This window comes from Taeniopygia guttata, chromosome 2 (genome assembly GCF_048771995.1).
Source record: "Taeniopygia guttata chromosome 2, bTaeGut7.mat, whole genome shotgun sequence".
Classification (NCBI taxonomy): domain Eukaryota; kingdom Metazoa; phylum Chordata; class Aves; order Passeriformes; family Estrildidae; genus Taeniopygia; species Taeniopygia guttata.
In genome coordinates this window covers 104,788,941-104,810,365 of record NC_133026.1, presented here as the reverse complement: position 1 = coordinate 104,810,365, position 21,425 = coordinate 104,788,941, and the positions used below count along the sequence as shown (strand labels likewise).

General features: G+C 39.7%; 1 protein-coding gene across 13 annotated transcripts in view; it reads right to left on the bottom strand.

Moving 5' to 3' along the window:
- Positions 1 to 21,425, bottom strand: part of GREB1L (GREB1 like retinoic acid receptor coactivator) — a 132,151-nt gene that overhangs the window by 12,826 nt on the left and 97,900 nt on the right. For all 13 annotated transcript variants that reach the window (XM_072924558.1, XM_072924559.1, XM_072924556.1 and 10 more), the window contains 13 exons: positions 18,915 to 19,241; positions 17,925 to 18,053; positions 17,181 to 17,315; positions 15,395 to 15,592; positions 14,432 to 14,612; positions 12,840 to 13,032; positions 11,307 to 11,440; positions 8,960 to 9,299; positions 5,877 to 5,992; positions 5,283 to 5,527; positions 3,713 to 4,275; positions 3,159 to 3,261; positions 143 to 298 (listed from right to left, as the gene is read on the bottom strand). In XM_072924558.1, coding sequence (XP_072780659.1) covers positions 143 to 298; positions 3,159 to 3,261; positions 3,713 to 4,275; positions 5,283 to 5,527; positions 5,877 to 5,992; positions 8,960 to 9,299; positions 11,307 to 11,440; positions 12,840 to 13,032; positions 14,432 to 14,612; positions 15,395 to 15,592; positions 17,181 to 17,315; positions 17,925 to 18,053; positions 18,915 to 19,241 — 2,820 coding nt within the window. The remainder of the gene's footprint in view (positions 1 to 142; positions 299 to 3,158; positions 3,262 to 3,712; positions 4,276 to 5,282; positions 5,528 to 5,876; positions 5,993 to 8,959; positions 9,300 to 11,306; positions 11,441 to 12,839; positions 13,033 to 14,431; positions 14,613 to 15,394; positions 15,593 to 17,180; positions 17,316 to 17,924; positions 18,054 to 18,914; positions 19,242 to 21,425) is intronic.

Sequence of the window (21,425 nt, the reverse complement as noted above, 5' to 3'; positions counted from 1 at the left end):
GGTAAAAACTTTAAAGAATAAATACTTTTTTTTCCCCATTTAATTCTGGGAGATTAAAGGTTCTTGTGACTTGTGTTCAAACGAACCAAAACACTGAGTCTCTGCAGGGAAGTATTCCTTAAAAAGTCTACATTTTACTTACCTTGTTTCACTCTTGAGAGTTGTTCTGTGTATACAGGACTTATATTTCTGTACTTAGGGTCATGTACACTCAGATCAAAAGATATTTTGCTGAAGATCTCAATGTCTGGCCAGTGGTCATTGCTAGACTGAGTAATTTCACTGTTTTCTGTATGATCTGCAACAAAACACTTCAGGTAAGCAGAATCAGACACCCACCAAATGATGCTTATGTGATGGCTGTTGCACCGAAACTCACAGGCACACACACACACACAGAGCAATATCTTTGAACATGGTAAATACTACCAGTGAAATGACAATCCACACAAAGCCATTTCAAATAAATGGCAATTACTTAGAAACTGTGTGCAGGGAAAGAAGCCTCCTAGGTATCTTTCTGCACTGCACTCATCATGCTGCTGAGGAGGTATAATTCACTCTGGTTTAAGCATAAAATGCTCAGATGAATGGTCCTATTTGTGCAGAAGGTGCAGGTGTAGTAGCTTCGAGCCTCTCTGTGATGGAATGAAGAGCACTGGGTAAATGAGAAGCAAAAGTATCCAAAGGCAGAAGGATGAAAGCAAGGAAAGAGAGGCTGTATATATTTATGAACTAGTAGCTGGTGGTACATGATATCAGGAGAAGACACACTCCTAATTACAGAACAGGATGTGGCCAGCAAGGATCAAGTGAAACTTTTCTGCATTGATCCAACAGAGATAAGTCTAAAGTAGAAAATCTAGTTCGAACAATGGCAATGGCCTAAGAAACTAACTTTGGAATGCAGCTTGAACATGAGTCAATTCAGATTAAAATGAGATGGAAGAACACATGAAAGTAGGTGTGTAACTGAGGTTACTGATTTTAGAAAAGTGAATTCAGGTGAAATGAAGGATGGTCTATGGACGAGCACTTGCTCACCCTACCCTGATGCAAGAGGAGAGACAGTAACCTAAAGAGCTCTGAATCTGCTACTTTGACCTGGGTAATACTCAAAATTTGGAGAGGGTGAAGGAAGTAATTAAAGATGTTGAATTAAATTAAATATGTGATAAAATGCAAATAGGTTGACTAACTTTCATTATATGGCTATGAAATACCTGTTTCTCTGAAGATAGGAAATGCAATGAATCTTACCCTTCTGGACTCAAGTACTTGGTATGATACTATAGGACAAATTATTAATATAGCTGAAGAAAATGGAAAATGGTCTGTAAATTGAAAGACTTGACTAAATAGAAGATGGCAGCATGTAACACTGTAAGCATTAAGGCAGGTGAGATTACCAATGAAGTTAAAAGGTCAGGAGAGTGGCACACTGTTTAATATTTTCACTAATGTCACCAGCTTAAACAAAATATTGGCTTAAGTTTTCTAGTGGCACACTCCTAAAAGTCATTGTCAACACGGAGAAGGAATCAAAGATCAGCTGGAAAGAATTCAACGACCTCAAAAACTGTAACAACAAAAACTTGGTGATATTTAACAGAAAAAATGTGAGTCATACGTACATTCAAGAATTAATAACAAGCATTTCTGCAGCAGGTTGGGAGTGCCTTGGTTGGAAATGACCAAGTTGCTGAGAAACCTTGGAGTACAAGCTAAGTATCAATGCTAGTGAAAAGGGAGAATGGAAAAGACCAGTGCATTCATAGGTTTCACCAGTCATGAGGCTTTCAGTGGGGGCAGGGAAATACATGAGCTGTTGTAGGCTGAGTTGGCTTAACATTCAGTTCTGCTGACCCATGCACCAGAAGATAAATTGAAAATAGATGTGTAGGCCAGAGTACCAAACTGGTAAGGAGAATAAAGAGCCTGTCATTTGTGAGAATCCTGTAAGAAGATCCACACTATCTAGATGAATACTGAAGGGGAGGTAAGCTAGCTCCCTGACCACTCCAAAGAAACAAAACCCAAAGAAGAGAAAAAGTATTTTAATTTAAATTACTATGTTTTTTTTGTCCCAAACAGAATGTGTATAAATGGGACAGAAACATATTTGGGGTGGAGAATAAAGTAGTATTTAAAATAATGACAACAGAAGGGCTCTGAAGAAGCATTCCAACAGAAGCAGTGGGAGCAAAAAAGCCACAACCAAAAACCCCAACCAAACCCAAACTGCTCTTCTGTGGGAGTTCCATGCATTCCTGGCTAGGGGTGTGACACGTTGCTGTGATCTCAACAAGCCAGTCAGCATGATGCAGAGCATCTCTTGCATTTTAATATTTCATCCTAAGTTTCTGAGGTACTTTAGTTCAAATAACGAAGGAATAACTGCCCCCAAAGCTCCAAATCAAAGGAAAATATATTTTTCTCTCTTTTTTTTTTTTTGTTTTTGCATTAATAGCACTGTATGAACAGAAATACTAGTCTTTTCAAAGGTTCAACAACAATCCCATTTTCAGGATGCCAGTCGAATGGTTATGAGAATTATGTACCAGAACACCATGAAGAGGACTAATTTTTAAAAGCTTTTGCTCTTTTGAAGGCAAAGTCCTGCCATGGCAGTTAATGGATCTATGAGATCTGACAAATGAGCACAAATCCAAAGAGGACCACGCTCCTTTCTATCCTCAGCATAAAACCTGCAAACTGCAGACAGGAGACAATCTTATTGAAAATGGGTATATAACCTCTAAACAAACATAAATAAGTCAGGTTTCAGCCAGGAACAAAATGTTCTTAAATGTCCTATCTGCTTAAAAGCAGCCAGCACTTAACAACCTGTGAGGAGAGAGAACATGGGCAGATGTTGCCCATTTACAGGTTTGTGCACTTTTCTTTTGGGTGCTACAAAAATGTATCAACCCAAAATACATTCACTAATTCTCAGATAAACCCGTTATAAAGTTCACTTTTTAATCAATCTATAATGAAAGAAATGCAGACACCTAGAGTCCAGCTACACACCAATGGGGAGGCCATGCAGTAGGTGTAATTCATAGTCCTTCAGTGAGCCTAGGAACTTCCTTGCTTAATAATGCACAACATAGGCCCTTTATGCTATATCTTAAGAATACCTACTAAATACTTACTGGCATTAATCTCTTCTTCATCATACACATCTACTTCCAGCAATCGGATCAGCATGCGGAAGAGAATCCTTAGGAACTGCAAGTATGAACCAGTCTTTCCAACCTGAGCCAGAGATGGAAAAAAGTCTAAATGCCAACCCAAACTACTACAGTGGAAGAGTAAATTTCAGATAAATGCCCCTGGGCATATCCCAAATCTCTGTGTTCAGCTCTGCCTGAAAACACTGCAATATATGATATTGCCTACTATAGTGAAAACACTTTTACTAAATTGATCTCTGAGCACAACCGGGCCACAGCCTGTGTCACTTTTGTGTGCCAGGAGATCAGCAGTGATAACTGCTTCTTTCCTGACTTGCTCACGGCAATGTTATGCCCAGAGCCACCCACAGGCGTTTCATTTAGGCTAAAACATGACACAAAGCATCACCCTTCCTCTCCTTACCATTTTCAGCGTGGACTTAGCCTTAAAATTTGACTTTGATTTTTGACCTCAAAACGCACCACTGCAAACTTGGCCCCCTCAGACTGCTAAAAAGGCAGGAGGAGCTTACTTGTGGTGGTCCTGTCAAAAGCAGCCGTCGGGGGTGAAAAGTCCTGGCGCCAGACGCCTCAGCCTGATTGCTGAAGTCCGCGTGGTGCTGCCGGGCTGTCGTCCACTGCCTGTAGTACAGAGACTGCTCTTCGCTGCTCATGTCCTTGCGGAGCAGAGGCCTCAGGGAGCTCAGCCAAGACACGTCAGCATGAGGCAGCAGGGAAGAGGAGGAAGGCAAGTTCCCATTTTTCTGCGAGCTCAGGAGGCAGTAGGCGGCTTTGGACAGGATGACGATGCGTGGCAGCGCCACACGGAGAGCCTTGCTGTCCTTGGCTGACTGGGCAGGCCATTGAAAGGTCTGGGAGACTGATGACAGTGAGGAGAGTTTGGGAGTGGTGCTGCTGGCCATCTGGTTACCCAGCGAGTCACACTCTTGTTTCAGGGTCTCTCTGGCTGTAAAACTGGAGTAAGCTCCCTCGTCTACCGAGCTGTGTGCCACAGCCTGGAAGTTAAGGGATGGTGCCTGCTTCTGAGACTTGTCTGCGGCACTCGAGGAGCTCACACCGTTGTCAGCCAGGGAGCCTGGGAAAACAAAAAGCAGGCAATGAAGAGTTACTGACTGACATAAGAAAACTACTAATTCCTTTGATCTACTCAACAATCCTAACATACAAATACTTCTGTTCAATGAATGCTGCTGTGGCTTAGGTCAGTGTTTCACCATGTAAAAAGAAAGCATTTACATCTGTTTGTCCCTTTGGCTGGAGAGGCAAATGCCCTGCTGCAACAGGGTTCAGACTCCAAGTGCTCAATCCTAATTTCTGTATGCTAGCTATCATTTCCCATCTAGGACTTGGAATTTGATGGTACAACATTCTGAAAGTCAAGTTTAACAAACCACTGCATACACAGATCAATTGTATCTTCCTTTCTATGAATAACAGAGCATTTATTTCACTGAAACTTGGACATGAACTGGGCTATGTCCCCTCCTCCCTACCTGTCAGGTTTAGTTAGTGCATGGGAAGACCTGGTGCATAGCAAAGACACACTTCTGCTGTCTCAATACCTCAGACCCATAGGGAGATAAAGAGAAGGAACCAGAAGTGTCTGCAGAACGCAAAGAAGGGAAGGCTTGGTGGGAGGTGATGCCTGAAGAGGTAGGACAAGACCCAATCATTCTGTTGGTCTTGGCAAGGAGGCAGATGTCCATCTTCACCCATAGGTATTCCCGGAGTTACAGAGCATTTTTCTATTCCTAGAATTTTATACTAGCCCTTTTTGCTCTGATTTCTAAGATCTTTTCAGGATCCACTGAACAAAGCTAGCAACAAATGTGAAATGTAAGTTTAAAAATAAAAATCACAAGGGACGCTTAGCTATGGCATACCATCCCTTCCAGTGAAACATCGTCTCCTTTTAGCAGTAGACAGGAAAATTGCTCACTGTGTGAACAATCTGCAACTAACATTTCATTGTCTAGCCTGCAGCTGAATCCAGCTAAGCAACCCACATTTGAGAAAACATCTCACTGTTTGCATCCAAATTCCAATGAGGCAGGAATAAAGACCAACAGCAGAACAACTGACCTGAGGTTCCAGTGACAGCACTGCTGTTGCTCTGGGGCCGGTCCAAGTCTATCAGCAGCTCATCAGAGTCATTCTCGCTACCATTTGCCTTCTCCTGCTCCTTCTCACTGAGGTCAAGAGCTACAATAGGCCCTTGAATTGCCTCCTTGGAGACGTAGCAGCATGCCAGGCCTACCTCTTGCTCTAACGCAGTACGAGTTAAGTAGCTGGAGTCAATCAGTCGAAGGTCACAGTATTTTAGCGACCTAGGAAAGCGAACACAAATGAAAACAGAAGTTTTGTTTTCTCTGACTCTGAAGAACGCTCCCTATCTTTAATTGCTTACTAAATATTCATTAATAACTTTATTAGCCTGTACATATAAAATTATTTTAAAATATTCAGTATGTAAGTAGTGCTCCTTCGTACTTTGCACAGACACTTACTGACCCACTCAGTGGAGTAATACGACTTTTTACAAACTGCACTTTCCAAACCTTTAAACTGAAGTCTACAAAAATACACTTCTTTGGTGAAAACATAGCTAGATGGTATCAAACCCAACTTATCAAAACACGTTAGACTGCAACCATATTGAAAAAGTCGTAACAGCACCTGGGGAAAGTCTCTCCCAGAGGGTCTTTGCCAGTGAGAATAACAATGCAAGGGAGACCTTCCAGATCCTGATAGGTGCGAGGAATCCAGTCATCCTGCTCGTTGCCCCTCCAAGCCTGTGAACAGAGAATATTCCAGTCACACCTAAACGACATCTTCTAAATCTTCAGGTGTTTCGTTTCTTCATCAGTTCCTGCTTTTGCTCTGTATATAGGGCTTGCTTACTCAACGGCCAACAGGAAGGAGACCTTGGGTGCAGGCATGCATTTGTTTTCTGGTAGCCGACTGTTAGCCAAGCATTAAATGCAAAGAAAATGGGTGCATAGCATATGTTATTGAGTGCTGGAAATATTCACTGTGCTTATTAGTGTGGTCTGTCAGAGGAAAAAGCAGTCGATGTGATCAGTTTGGCACAGATAAAAGATATTAATGTAAAGCTAAAGTAAGACTTTAAAGAGGAGTATGAAAGTGGGTCAATGAACCTTGTTTAATTATTTTATACAATGAAAGATTACGTGACAGAAACACGTTTCACCTTTCCCTGGAGGTAATCCCCCCACCTAAAAGAACTCCTTACCTACAGTTTATCAAGGCCTGAGATGACAAAACTGCACCATTTTCCCTTAGCAGTGGAAAGGCTGGTAGCATCCGTCCTATGTCCTTACACCCTTCAGTTCCCCTGGTTCAGCACAGCTGAGAAAATTTATTTCTCCAATTACCGAGTAGTATCTAATGACTTGGTAAAGTTGCCTTGGCAGCAGAGAGAGAATTTCTGGCTCAATAAGGTTAGTCCAGTTGTGTGTTCCCCTGCCTCTCCACAGACTATAGTTTCTGTGAAAGTGCATGACTAGAAAGTGAAATAGAAGACAATTTTTCTTTTGATTTTCCTTGATTTTCTTCTTGCTAGCATAAGGACCTAAAAAGATAGGGGTTTTGAGCTGTAAACTTGCATCCAGAAGATGTATTTCTTGACCATCTTTCTCAGAAATAAGAGAGGCATAACCCTCAGGGCACCTCACTTCTGAATGTCTCCCAAACAGTTTGATTCTTGTTACACTTAAAGGGTATGCCATGACAGCATCCCTGGTCAGTGAAATAGTTATTAAAATTATCTTCCATCTCTTGTTTCATCCTGTACTTCTGACTCCCTGATGGAGACGAATGACCTGTCTGGCTGGTTTGCCTGACCAGCAGGCTTTTCTGACAGAACAATGTAGCCACCAGCACTGCAGAGACAGCTGCCCACCCTCCCTGCCCTGCTGTGGCATCACACACCCTGCTAATGCCATCTGAGAGAGGCTAAGTTAAGTCACACTTTTCAGCTGGGTTCACTAACACCTACAAAATTTCCCTCCCTGGCTCTGAAAATGGTCATGATGAGGTCTAATCCTTCCTGCAACAAAGAGTATTTATTGGTGGAACCACATTTTGAGCCTCAGCACTCAGTAGCCTCATATTGCTCTCTCCCCATAAACACATCAAAAAAAGGGCTGAGATGTTTGTAATGAAAGCCCTCCACTGGCTCTAGTCCTTTAGTTTCAGTACTCCACCTAATGTCAGAACAATTGCCCAGCAGCATAGAGACTAAATCAAATCCATCTGCAATAACCTAGGCTGATGAATTTTATAATTGGAATGAATTTTATACTTGGTTCCCCAAACATATGCTCACACCATGTCAGAAATCTTGTGTTATCCCAGCACCTGACTAGCAGGTATGGTAACGCAGCACCAGCCTCACAGGTGACCTTTATTATTCTGAAATACTACTGGGACACCCCACCTAAAAAGACACTACAGGCTTATATTTGGGCAACTGAACTCCTCTCCTCAACTCTCTTCATATGCCATGGCTCAGATTTGAGGGTTTTTCTTCTAGTAAACTGCAAGAAAAATAACAAATCCAGAATCTTACAGCTCTGTCTGGCGCAAAAATGCATCTTATGTTTTGGAGAGAGGAATAAGAAGAATAAGAACAATTATTTTGAAGATTTTTCACTCTCTACCTGATAAAATTCCTCTATTCCAGACCAATGTCTACATGGATATCCACCTGCAACAACTCCACAGTCAAGGCCTCACAGGCTGCTTCAGCTCTGTGTAAGGGCTGCAACTCACCATGACAAAGCACTATGGCAAAGCCCTCACAGGACTCAATCCAGAATTATTTAAGGGTGGAATTAATGCCTATCTAAAAAAGCCCACCAGCACAGAGCAGTTAATCTCACATGTCATTGTCTCACTTATGACTACTTTCTTCCCTCTCTTGCTGCAGATAAAATTTGAGAAGCAGGAGTCATAACTTCTTTAAAGGACATTTTATCTGCTTTTGGCTGTAGGCAAGCTCTTTCAAACAGGCCCACAAAATTAATTCCTCTTTTTTTTTGAATACACTATATAACTCAGAGTAGAAGCAGAAAATTAAGCTCTCTGTGAGACTTAGAGCAAAGATCAGGACAGATAACCAGTACTACTTTCAGGCTGATACCTAAGGCAGGCAACCCATTGCCCCTTTGTTTAATGTAGTGAAGTCAATAGATGAAGTGGGTTTGGCTATTTGAACCATGCTCTTGTAAATCCATGCAAAATTTTAGGTTGGTGCAGATATGCTACGCATATATGCATGTAGCCTCTTCAGGCTTTCAGCATGCAGAGGGTCGAGGAAAGAAATCTGTGACAAACAGCATACTTTACCAGTTATCAGAAGGGCAGAAGATGGATGAACAGAGCAGACAACAGATACACTAGACAGACAGATAAGTTGGTGGAAATAATTAGTTTGCCTACAGATACCTGAGCTCTGATTTTAGAGATGAACCCTATCTGATGCATGCTGTTAATCAACTTTAAGAAGTGAAATAACAGCTGGTGTTTGGCTTCACGGACCAGTAACAATTCAGGTTTGTTCCAAGTCTCTCTATCTTTTATGCTCAAAGCACAGAAATGCATGCACAGCGACAGATACAGAACACCTGCCCTTTCCCTATAGAATAATTAACCTATAAACACGTGGGAATAAACACAAAACAGCTACAAAAGCCAGATTACTACAGTGAGCACACAAACATTCAGTTTCTGCTAACCTTGAGCCGTGTCACGAAGTGTTTCGCAACAGTGAGCTCCGAGGCAGGATTCCCAAGGAGGATCTCAAAACGATACTGCAGCCCCAGCTTGTCCCTCACTTCCTGCAACCTCTCTTTGGCCAGCATGGCCAGCTGCACCGACGGCACCCGAATGACAAGCATGTGGCCACAGCCATTCTTATCCTTTCCCGGACTTGTGATAAGGTCATCCATTATGCTGAGTGTTTCAGGTGTGCTGTGATCCCTCAGAGAGGCCATGGTGGTGAGGGCCATCAGAGCTTGGGAATACTGCTGAATGAGCAGGTAGCAGCGGATCACCATGCTGTGCAGCCGGGGGTACCTTGGGGGAGACACAGTTCTGCATTAGCACGTACAAAATCACAGTACTGTCTGAAAATCAGCCCAAACACAGGACTGCATAGTGAGGAAATGCCTATTTTTTCCAGTAGCACTCAGAGAACGAGGTCTTCCATTTTCATAGACAAAAATTTTGAACAAATATTCTCTGCATTTGGCCCAAGTCCTGAGCTCAAGTAACAGGAATTATGAACTTCTGTTACCCTCATCTGGACCAAAATTTCAGCTAAAGATCTTCAGCTTGATGGAGATAAGGAACACCTCAGATCCAGTGTATTCCAAGAACACACACTTATAACTGCTTTGCTTTCCACAAGCTTTTTCTTCTACAGACTTGAGGAGCATCGTGGCTTCAAGTGGTCTGTGGGAGAAGTACTTCATAATTTCATCTCTCTCTCACCAGAAAGTTGAATGTAACAACAGGAATTGCTGGCTCTGAGCCAAATTTGAACTTCCATTTTGCCTTTTAACTTACATAGCAAACATCTTTGTTTTCAATACAGCTACATGCAGTGACAACAAATATTAAGTATTTTAAAAGAAATAAAATTAAAACCTACTCAAGAAAAAAAACCCACTCAATTTCTAGATATTTCCCATGAGCTCACTCGCCACCAAAATACAGAAAAACACTACACTACTATGCCTCAAGTGCTGGTCTTATGTCACATAATTCAGAATTAACTAAAGTAACTAGAAGTTCCATATTTCTCTGGTCTCTTTCTTGAGTAATCGAACAGACAATATAATATCTATTTAAAGGAAGTTTTGAGTTTGTGTTTAGCCAGTAGATACAGTAGCTTGTTCTAGATACCATAAGCAAGTCATTAAACCAGTTAGTTTTTAAAATACTTTTTACTCTTCCTGCCATAAAAGTACCCACTGTACTTCTGCTGCTAAAACAAATGGAGCCTTTCTTATAATACAAAAATGTCTGCAATATTTTCAGGTTGTACGGCTGCTGAATGGCTCAGCCAGTTAGTTGAAAATAGAACCAAATTGATAGACTGTGACACAAAATCATATCCTGGCTCCAAGGTACAGAGGTTCACCTGCCATCAATTTCTAGTATTATCCTAATATGTTATGATTGCACATACATGAATCCTCCTTCATCCGTTTTCCATCCACACTTAAAAACAGAAAGAGAGTGATAGTGACCACTATCTCTTCCACTGTATTTGACCAGAAAGAGTAGGAGAAACCTAAGGAACTGACCTAATTATTATTGCCTTTTGTAGATAATAACAAATATTGGATATTAATGATTCACTTATTAATGTTGGTAATTTAACACATTTGATATTGAATTTTACTTAATAAACACAGATGCATTTACAACTATTATACTGACCTAATTAAAAGAGAAACACAGTACTGAACACAGAACAATCCTGTTCTACCAAATATGAAAACATTAAAACATTTGAAGTGCTATAAAAGATCTGTCCTGCTGATACGCACAGCAGATTAACTCCACATTGCTGGAAATTACGGCATTCCCCTGATTCCTGAAATGGGCACATTGAATTGTATCTTGGATATGTGCCATGAAAGTAGCTTTTTCAGGCAGCTGCAGGGTACTAACAGGCTCTGAGCTGCAGGAACCAAAACCATGGCCAACTACTGAAATAACAAAAATGTTTCCAAACACCCTCACCACCCACAAGAGAGACACCAGAAGTAGTGAAGCATGAAACCACTGGTGACTTCTGAGCTCAGTGAAGACTGAGCCAAAAGAAGAGAGAAGCACAGCTGAGCCCAGCTTGCTGCTGAATGGGCCTGATCTCTTCTAAAAACAAATGAAGGATATCCGCTCCCTGCTTCAACTGCACTAAATTTGTCACAAAAATAAAATTGCACATACTTCATGTTTTCCAAGATCAACATCAAAGGTCAGCATGTCTTCATCCCCTGTAATGGGGCTCATAAATATGTACCTTTAAGATCCCAACTGGGCAGAATCCCAAGCTTCCGTGTTATTATTTACCTTTCTAAAAGCGTGTTGACCATTTTTTCAAAGGTTTCATCACATCTCAAAAGGGGACTTGTGACTCCCCACTGGAGGGATTTGCTGTATTCATTCAAACCAAAGTATAGCTTTTCTTCACTTCCTGCATCATCCTGTTTCATACACAAACAGCAAAAATATAAGGTATTCTGGAACAAATTTTTATTTCTTGTGTAATTTTAAAAAATAAGTGGAAAGCACTTTCCCAAATAATCCTTTATTTTTATCCATTCTCCCTAAGTGATACTATTTATTTGTTTCAATTAATACAATACAATGTAAATTCTTTTTTTATTTAACTTATTATTTGCCTACAGCTAGGAAAGACAGGTGTAGGTCCTTGCAAATCTTTCAGTGTATCTCCTGCCTGTGACTGCAGGGGGTTTCTAGAATCCTGCTAATTATTTTCTGACTCTTTATCTCTGGCTTTAAATCTACTGACAATTGTCATCTCATTTCTATAGTGGAAGAGAAGGATTATTAAGTTCCAAAGTTGTTCTTGATTGTCAGAGTCTACATGCTTTTCTAATGGAAACCACAAATTAATAATTTTTTTGTTGGAATGTAAATCTGCAGACAGCTATCAGAAAGGCAGAATATTTGTGTTTCAAATTTCATGAGCCTTTGATGGAAGCACAGCATGTTCTCCAGTGCATTTGTATCAGCAGTAATCTCTAGGAATGTAATTAACCACCTACAGTCTTTCTCTTTTTTGTGTTTTTTTTTTTTTTTAATCATTAGAATGAAAGTTGTTAATTTTTTTATTTTGGGAAACAAAATATTGTCTAGACCATTTTAGAAGGTCACCACATGGTTTATATTAACAAGTAACCAAAAATCAAATTTAGAATATTCATTCATTCTGTCATTTTGTATTAACTATTTTTTACAGCTCCCATTTTAAGACACTTTGCAGAAACTAATGGCCCACTCAGCACAGTAAAGTCAAATCTGATATAAATACACCAAACAAGTAATAGGAGAAAATGTTGGTTTTAGCAGGTTTATCCAAACCGTCTTCAGAATTAGCTGGCTGAAACGCTGAAAAAAGTTAATAGTGCAGAATATTCAACAGAATTTTTCCTCTGCACAATGACAGCACCTACTACATCAAAACTTGTTAACCTAGCACAAAACTTTAATTAGGACTGGGAAGGTAATGAATAGACTTGACAGGCTATGTGACATATAACTTACAGTCAAAAGTCAGACTGCTTGAAAAGGGAAAGCCAGCTCTGGAGCTTTCTGGCATGTCTACATAGCCTTGTCTGACCAGAGCACAGAGAGGGGATTCTCATCTTGCATGACTGGATAGAGAAAACTGTTTAATTCCTGGTCCTAAATATCAGGTGCTACCTCTACTATCAGTATCTCAGGGCTGTCCATCTGGAATCTGAGAGAATAAACTCCAGCAGTGAAAGAGCTCTCTCCCAACACACACATCTTCTAGATTCTGTTAGGTGTGAATTCCACATGAAAATTCACAGTTAAAATTAACAGTTAAACACTTACCCCAGTGTCAGATTGTATCCAATGTACCTCATTGCTAGAGCTGATCCTGGACTGCTGTGTTTGTAGGGCATAAGGGAAAGAGCTGACCTGAAGAACAAGGAGGTTGAATGCTTCAAGCACCTCCCTGCAATTAATAACTCTATCAGCCAGACCATGATTAGGCTCACCATGTGACAGGGAACTTGAAATGGCACTGCAGAAATAAGAATGCAAAGAATTGCCTTACTGATGTCCTGAAAATTCAATGGATTACTCTCTTCCTACAGAAAAATCTCTAAATGACAGAGAACCATGGCTCAAAAAAAAAAATCTCTGGAAAGGTAAAAGACTTCAGAAAACGTTTGACTGTTCTCTGTGGGTAAACTCAGGTAAACAAGGGAAAACAACAAACACCTAAAGAACGGATGGAAATCTGTTGACAGTGAGAAGGTGATTAGTGTGACAATTTAAAAAGCATCACACAGAGGAAACCAAAACTAAGCCAAAGCTGATTAAACCCCCCTCAGTAAGAAACACTGTTCCATGAGCTGTGGGGATAGGCTAAAGTAGCAATTTTATGAAATCCAGTGGCTTTTCCAGTTTGAAACAAGAAATTTCTAAAAAGCTGGGGAGTCTCAAAGTCTACTGATGTTCTGAGCTCCTGAAATTGCCTTTACTTCCATTACATACTCAGAAATTCCAAATTCAAAGTATAGCAAAGACAGTAAAAAAAAAAAAAGAAATGGGAAGAGCAGGTAGAAATAATGTTGCTCTTGTCTCTTTACATCTGTCCTTCAAGAAGAATATTTTGCTTATTATAGAACAATAGAATGGTTTGAGTTGGAAGGGACCTTAAAGGTCATCTAGTTCCAACTCTTCTGCCATGGACAGGGACACCTTTCACTATTTCTAATATTAAAAAGAATCCCACAACCCTATATATCATGTTTAAAACACTTTATTCTCCCTAGTTTACTCATGGAACGAGAACAGAATAATCAGCTTTACTTATTTTTTTCTTCTTTCAATATGAAGCTGTGATTTGGTATGAATAAATGTTTTTGCATGTGTGTACACGTTGTGTTCAGACCTAAAGCCAAATTCAATACAGCTGTTTCTTTAAATCCTTTTCTTACTGAAGCTATGGTATCTTTCTTATGATGCAGACCTAAATGTCTGCAAGCTTTCTCATATCACAAACAACACTATTATCTGGGATAAAACCATGAATTAAAGCATGACCAGCTTGTGAGCATCAGATACATTTGGGTTTAAGTACAGAAAAAGAAGAGGAATAGAAAAAAAAGACAAGAAGAACAAAGAAATTTGCAAAATCCAGCATTTCCCCCTAGATTTCAGCACCATAGCACATAACCCTAAAAAGAGTCCTGTTAGGCATCCAGTAATCTGAAACTAGTCTCACCTACCTTCAGGTGAGTCAGAATTAGGTAACAAATATCATGGGCAACCAAAATTTTTTCCGATTATAAGGCACAAAATGCCTTAAAAACACCTAGACAAACAATATGTTTCTAAGATCGTAAGTCTTCTGAAAAACCTAATGGGAAGATCTGGGAGAGGATGGTTTTCCTTAAGCAGATTGGAGCAGCTACCTTGTTAAATCCACGTGGGCATTGTCATGAACCAGCACAAAGAGCGTGTAGGGGTTCTGCTTCACTCGCCTCATGAAAACTTCAAATTTAGCTTGAATCTCATTGTCCAGCCGCACCACGTATTTCTCAGCTCTCTGATAGGCAGTCCCATTGTCTTCTAGGCCCAAGTCCACAAGCACACCTGTCAAAAAGAAGAATACAACAAAAATCACTTCCTTTGAGCGCATCCAAAAGTGAAGGGTCAATGGGAAGTTGCCACTTGTCCACCAAACCACTGATAGGCCCCAGCAGGAAGATGATTATCCAAATGCAATTTCTCTAGAAATGGAGGCCAAAATGTGCTCCTTGGCTTCTGATTTCCTCCAGAAAGTGCCTGAAGACCTTTCAAAAACTTCTCACATTATCAAAAAAATGGGGGAAAACATCAAGCCTCCACAAACTTTTCCAAAGCAGCACTTAGTTGGGTATGCTCTATGATCGATCCTAGGCCAAACTTGCCTACATTAAGCTAATACATTAATATTGTTTGAGTTAGAAAAAGTCACCCTGACCTTTCCTTTGCAAATATCATTAATTTATATAAAATTGATTCTCCCTAGTATTGTATCATACATAATATCATACTTTTCATGCTCTGCTTCAATGTTTGTGTCAATACAACTGGTCTTTGTAAAGATATGTCGCTGTCATATTCATAAATTAGGCATAGTGCAATGCCTATAACTTTGAATGTCCTTTGAATTAAAGAAGTAGGAATAAACTACTCTGAAATATTGGTCAATTAGGTATTTTCCAGGGTCTTAATGACTTTGTAAATTTTTTTTAAAAAGAAGTGAAATAAAACGCAAACTACAAGAACAAAAGGTATATTGGAGCAACTTACTTTTCCCCTTACACCAGTAATGATGTAATAACACCACACACTGGAGTTTATATGCCTGTTTTCCCTCCCCTCCTTTTTACCTGATTGTCGAATCCGCTGAAGGGTCTGCTGCACCAGGACTTCCGAACGGGGCACTATCACGATGAAGTCCACCTTGCTGAAGTGGCCCAGATCCAGGCTCTGATTGCCACTGTCTGCTATAGCACAAACTTGGGACAAGAGCTTTCTGGCAACTGTGAGCTGTGGCTGGTAAATTTGGAAGGTATCAACATCCAAATCTAGAGTGTGTTTGTTTGAAAAAGAAAACAAAACACAGCAAGAAACATGTTTACTTTCCCACCCCCCCAGCAAAACATGACCCTCCAAACAGCCTACCCTCTATTATCAGGAAAAAAAAAAAATCACTCACCAGAATAAATCTCAACCTTTTGGAGAGTTTGGTCCAGATCACAAATGCCAACTTTCTTTCTTTGATCAAAATGTGGTAATATATCAGATGACCTCAAGTACAACACTGCCCATTTCTTAAAATGCCCTAAGCGTTTTAAGGATTTCTAACAGTGCGACCCAAGGAAACCTCAATGCCAACACAGTGAAATGCATTCTGTTAAATGAACCAGCACATACATAATATGCATGCACATACATAGATATCTATAAAGATGTGCATGTGTACATATAATAAAAAGCAGAGAGGTGCAAAGCTCTAATGTTCTTCTGAAACTCAGATTTATCTGGACTTAATGAACGCCAGTATCACACTAGATGCAGAGAACTGAGAGACTGACCAGAGCACTTTTGTTTCCTCAAAATAAAAAGCATATTTCATTTCAGTATTTCCATTAGGTAAATTCTATGTTCAACAATTCATGCTTCATTAATCACTTTTCAATTTGCAGATTACCAGATTAAATCCTATAAGGGTATTACAGTTTTTTGTTTATGCCACTTTTTCTACTGTGTGGTATTTAAACAGGGATGTGTTTTCATGTGTGCATGTGCACAGGTGATGATCTCATGTTCAAGTATGCCTTAGTGCCCATTTCAGCAGATCTGCTGTGGAAGAAATGTTCCTCTCACTGCCTAGGAAATTTACTTTTTTTTTTTTTTTTTTTTTTTTTTTTTTAAATTCAGGCAGTTTCTCAATTGTTTCAACCACTGTACAGCCATATGTTAAGGACAAAATGAATGCAAAACAATTGTTTGAGAAAATATGAAGGTTTAAAAAAAGTACACAGTAAGGAGAAAAAAATGCTCAAAATCTAAAGATCATTCTCCTTTCAAATTAATCCTCTGGGGAAGCTCAAGACTTGTACTTCTGAGGGTGCCAGAGCAAAGTGCTTGGCAGCCCTTCTAGTTGGATCTCCTGATGCATGTGGAGACAACAAACCATTTTGTTTCCATTCAGATTTAACATCAAATAGGTGAATTTAAGTTAACTAATATGAATCAAGAGCATACCTTTCTTTCACAGAAAAAAAGCTTTACTGGAGGTTGAATTTGCTTTGATACTGGACCTGAAAGAATCTCTGTGGTCACAACAGCTCAGTGTATCTTTTGCTATTATTGTGATATGAAAAGGAAAGTATGTTTAGAACTCTGAATAGCTAAACAATTCTGAAAATTAGCAATTTTAGACAGGAAATCCTAGCTTACCTTTTGCACTTAAGTATCGTATCACATTATGATGAATAAGACACATCTCAGATCAACAAATTACAGATCACACTTGCCTAGCACTTTCAGTCCAAGATCTTAAAACACATTCCCTAAATATTTAAGTCTCAGAGAACAAGGCCTCTAATGCGTATTACCAGGCAGGAGGACACCTGTTATATTCCTTTTCTTGCACGTAAAAAAAATTACCTGGTTCTTGTGTAGAAACCATGGCAATTGCCTCCTGAGATGACACACACTCACTAACATCTCCATTAAAAGGAATAATGACACTTTCCCCTCTCTGCTGTAGCATCTTCTCCAGTAGTTTGTCCAAATCATCACCTAGATGAGAATTAGCAACACCAAATAATCTGGAAACCATTTCAGAGAAAACACCATCGAACATTACAAACACCCATGTTCTCACATAGCTGATGTCAAATCTGCACTCAGGCAAGGGACTGGGGGTACAGTGAAGAGAGGGAGGCAGAATACTTTTCTATTTTATCTATTGATTTACCAATTGGATTCATTAAAAAAAAAAAAACAAGAAGGAACCACAGTTGTGTAATTTCAGTTCTATGACTTTACAGCTACCGGTGACATCTGATGATTACAAAGAAACACACACTATAAAACAACCTCAAAATCCTGGCTAAAAGCACGAACTAGAAAACACTTGTGTACTTATGGGTGCATTACATGCCCTGCCATTACATTCAACAGCTGAGACAGGGTTAAAAATGTTTTGCCAGAGGGTTATGAACTGCCATCACACATGTGAAGGAGACAAGCACTCTTTTACACACAAGGAGGAGAGAGGAACGGAATGCCTCTCAATGGAGAGAGCAGAGCTATATCCATGTGCATTTTAACTGCTGAACAGGAGACACACCAACCCAAAAGACAAGACTGTCTTGGCTAGAACTTCTGTTTCTTAGAATCACTCACCTAAAGATGTATTTTTGAAATGTGATGCCAGGAAACTAACTTTCCCTGTGATGAGCTCATAACTGATCTCTTTTAAAAATTCACTGGTGGTAAGCATGCTCTCTGCAAGTGCCCGAGATTGATACTGACCTGGAGAAGAAAAGGGAAAGGTGTGAGAGCAAACCTTAATACAGTTTACTGTCAAGACAACCTTCTCATCCTAGAAGTCTGGGACACTTTGATCTTCAATCATGGATCTCCACTACCTTTACCCAGTAGACTGGGAGAGCAGTCTCAAATCTACTTCATTAATGACTGGGGAATTAGTTGATATAACTAATTTTAGCAGGTTCTTTGCGATTGCACATCATTTTGCATACTTGTATGACAAATGATAATCAAAATATGTATTTTCACCTTAGACTAAATGGAGGATAATGGATAAATAGGAAAAAAGTAATTGTCCCTAGTGTGGGAGAAAAAAGGCAAAAAAAGTAAAAAATGGCATTGCTGATTCATCTGCCTACAAAGGAAAGATGACTAGTCAAAGTTCATTTCCATCCAGACACACTCATTCACACACAAACAGCACAGCCAGTCATCAGTGCAGAATAAAAAGGATAAAAATAAGGATAAAAAGGATGAAAAGCACATTCTGTTTTAAGCAGTCTGCAGAAGACTCTGCTATGCAAAATATCGCAATTGTTACATGAAACAAAGACAAAGCAACTACATTGCCACTGGGTCACTTCAAGGTATTTTCTAAGGCAATCACACAAACAATAAAGTCTCGGGCCTCTCAAGAAGTAGTAATGACTAGCATAAAGAAATTGTTCTATGTCCTCATGGACCTCAGGATTCCAAGTCTCGCTGAACATATAGTAAACTGTGACATTGCAGTACAACAAAACAAAGGGGAATAAAAAGAACAAATGGGATTTAAAAACTGGATCAATAACTCAAGAAAATTAATTTGCATTGCCATTTGAAGCAGTCTGCAAATATACTCACCTAGAACTACTACACAGAATTCATTTCCTCTAATCTTTGATGCACAAATGGCAACTACATAATCTGGTAGCTTTTGCTGATGTTTCATTTCATTGAGAGACCTCAAGGTCTCCGAGATGCCCTCTGCCAGGGAATTCTGGGTGACAACCACATGCACGAGATCCCGAGACACACTAGCGATTAACCTGGCAAGCCAAGGGAGTTGACCTGGTGACACAGAGATACACTGTGCACTCATTTGCAAGGATCTCTCTCTCAGAGTGAACTCCTGCATAGCTTTCAACATGATCTGCTCAAATTCTTCCCTCAGGGGTATCTGGTCAGGACCTACAATGAAAACAAACAAATAGAAGAACAGTGTCTCATATAAAAATGTTATTGAACCTGGAATAATTACATATCTGTCTTGATCTGACAAACTCTTTCACAACATTTTTTTATATTTAAAAAAACCCGCATGCTACTCAGTGGATATCTATCCACATGGCTTATTCTTGGTTTTTTATTTTAGAAGCCTTTCTCTTCCGCCACTGCCTTTTTTTAATCTCCTCCAAACAATGAGGTATTCCACCTCACTCCTAGCTTCAGCAACTGGTGGGACAAACAAGGGAGTGGGAAAATATGTGCCTTTTGCCTGGAAGAGAAGGATTAAGCATGAAGCCATATGTTTTTGCAGCGGAAAACCAAAATGCTTATCCTTGTAGCCTAATCACAGTCATGCAGCCTGACAAAGCCTGTTAAGTGCTCTTCGCTTTGCTTTTTCTCATCTTGCATATTAATCAAGTAAGCATGGATGCAAATAAACATGTTTAACCTCTTCCTTAGCTTAATTAAATTAATTTAGCAAATCTGCAAGCACCTAACATAAAGAATATGCAACTTTAGAGCTACATTCCCCAGTCTCTGTCAACTATACTGTCAACCTGAACTGGGAAACTTAAATATAAGCCATCCTATAAGGCATCAGTCCTCCAAATGAAGTTCAATTAACATTATGTTCAGTTAGCTTTGTCTCATTGTCAAAGATATTCAGGAACAGTTAAAAACATTCATGAACACAGAGTAAAAAGTAACCATAGCTTATATTGCCAAGATCTCATATCCATGCCAAAAGAGGCAGCTTCACACTTTAGCAACTCACTTTTCTATGACAAAACGGGGGGGACTTAAATATCAGAGAGATGTGAAATACTGGGTTTGGTTTTATGTTTTCTTTCAGGCCAGGAAACAGAAAGGCTGTGTGAGAAACAGGGTGTGAATAAATAATCCACAGCACAGAATCGGTAAAAACTGCCACCTGTTGTCATTTTTGCCTTTTTGAGTAGTAGCATATGGAAATTGCCACCATCCAATTACCATAGGATGGTAAGACAACTATAAATTTGTAAGTGCAAGGCTGTTTTCATTTTTGATGCAAATTGAAAAATTCTGATGAGTCAAATTTAACACAGCATGAGCATAATTCTCTCTTTCAGAGTTCTCTTTTGGAAATGTACTTTCTTTTTCTTTCTAAGAAAGCATTACACATTCTAGGTCCTTGAAGACCTCAAAATTAAAAAAAACAAAACAACAAGACATATCAGTAGAGAAGAATGTTCCTCTGTAGAAATAAAGTAACATATCAACCCCTGAAAATGATGCTACCCACTAACAGCTTTTGCTGATTGAGGGAGGCTACTTAAGAGACAGGCTCTAAAAACAAGGGTCATTATCATGAATCCAAGTAGATTAAAATAATGGTACAAATGGAAAAGCAGTTTCTCAGTATGCTAATACAATGAATTTCACTCTTATAAGAAAGTATGGCAGTCTTTCTCCACAACTGTCCAGAAAAATAATGGAACTAATATCAGATGAGATGTAAGACAAAATGACAGATATTGATTTTGATTGCGAATAGTTTCCTAAAAAAAATATATCGATGCTAAAAGGGAATACATAGAAGCTTCTCTACTGAAATGAGCATGCAAATGATCATCTTGATTTCAAAATCAAAACTGCAAAATAAACAATATCATAAAATATTAATATCTGAATTACATCCAGTTGGTGTCCGGTCACAAGTGGTGTTCCCAAGGACTCAGTGCTTGGGCCAGTCTGTTTAATATCTACATTGATGATATGGACAAGGGGATTGAGTGAGATTGGCTCAGTTGGCTAGAGCACAGTGCTAATAATGCCAAGGCAGTAGGCTCAAACTCCATAGCGGCCATTCCCTTAAGTGTTGGACTTGATGATCCTTATGGGTCCCTTTCAACTCACAATATTCAGTAATTCTGTGTGAGAGCACCCTCAGGCAGTTTGCAGGTGACAGAGGGCAGGAAGGCTCTGCAGAGGGATCTGGACAGGCTGGATCAATGGGCTGAGGACAATGGTTTGAGGTTCAACAAAACAAAGTGCCATATCTGCCCTTGGGTCACAACAACCCCCAGCAGTGTTAACAGGCTTGGGAAGAGTGGCTGGAAAGCTGCCTGCTGGAAAAGCTCCTGGGGGTGTTGGCTGATGGCTGGC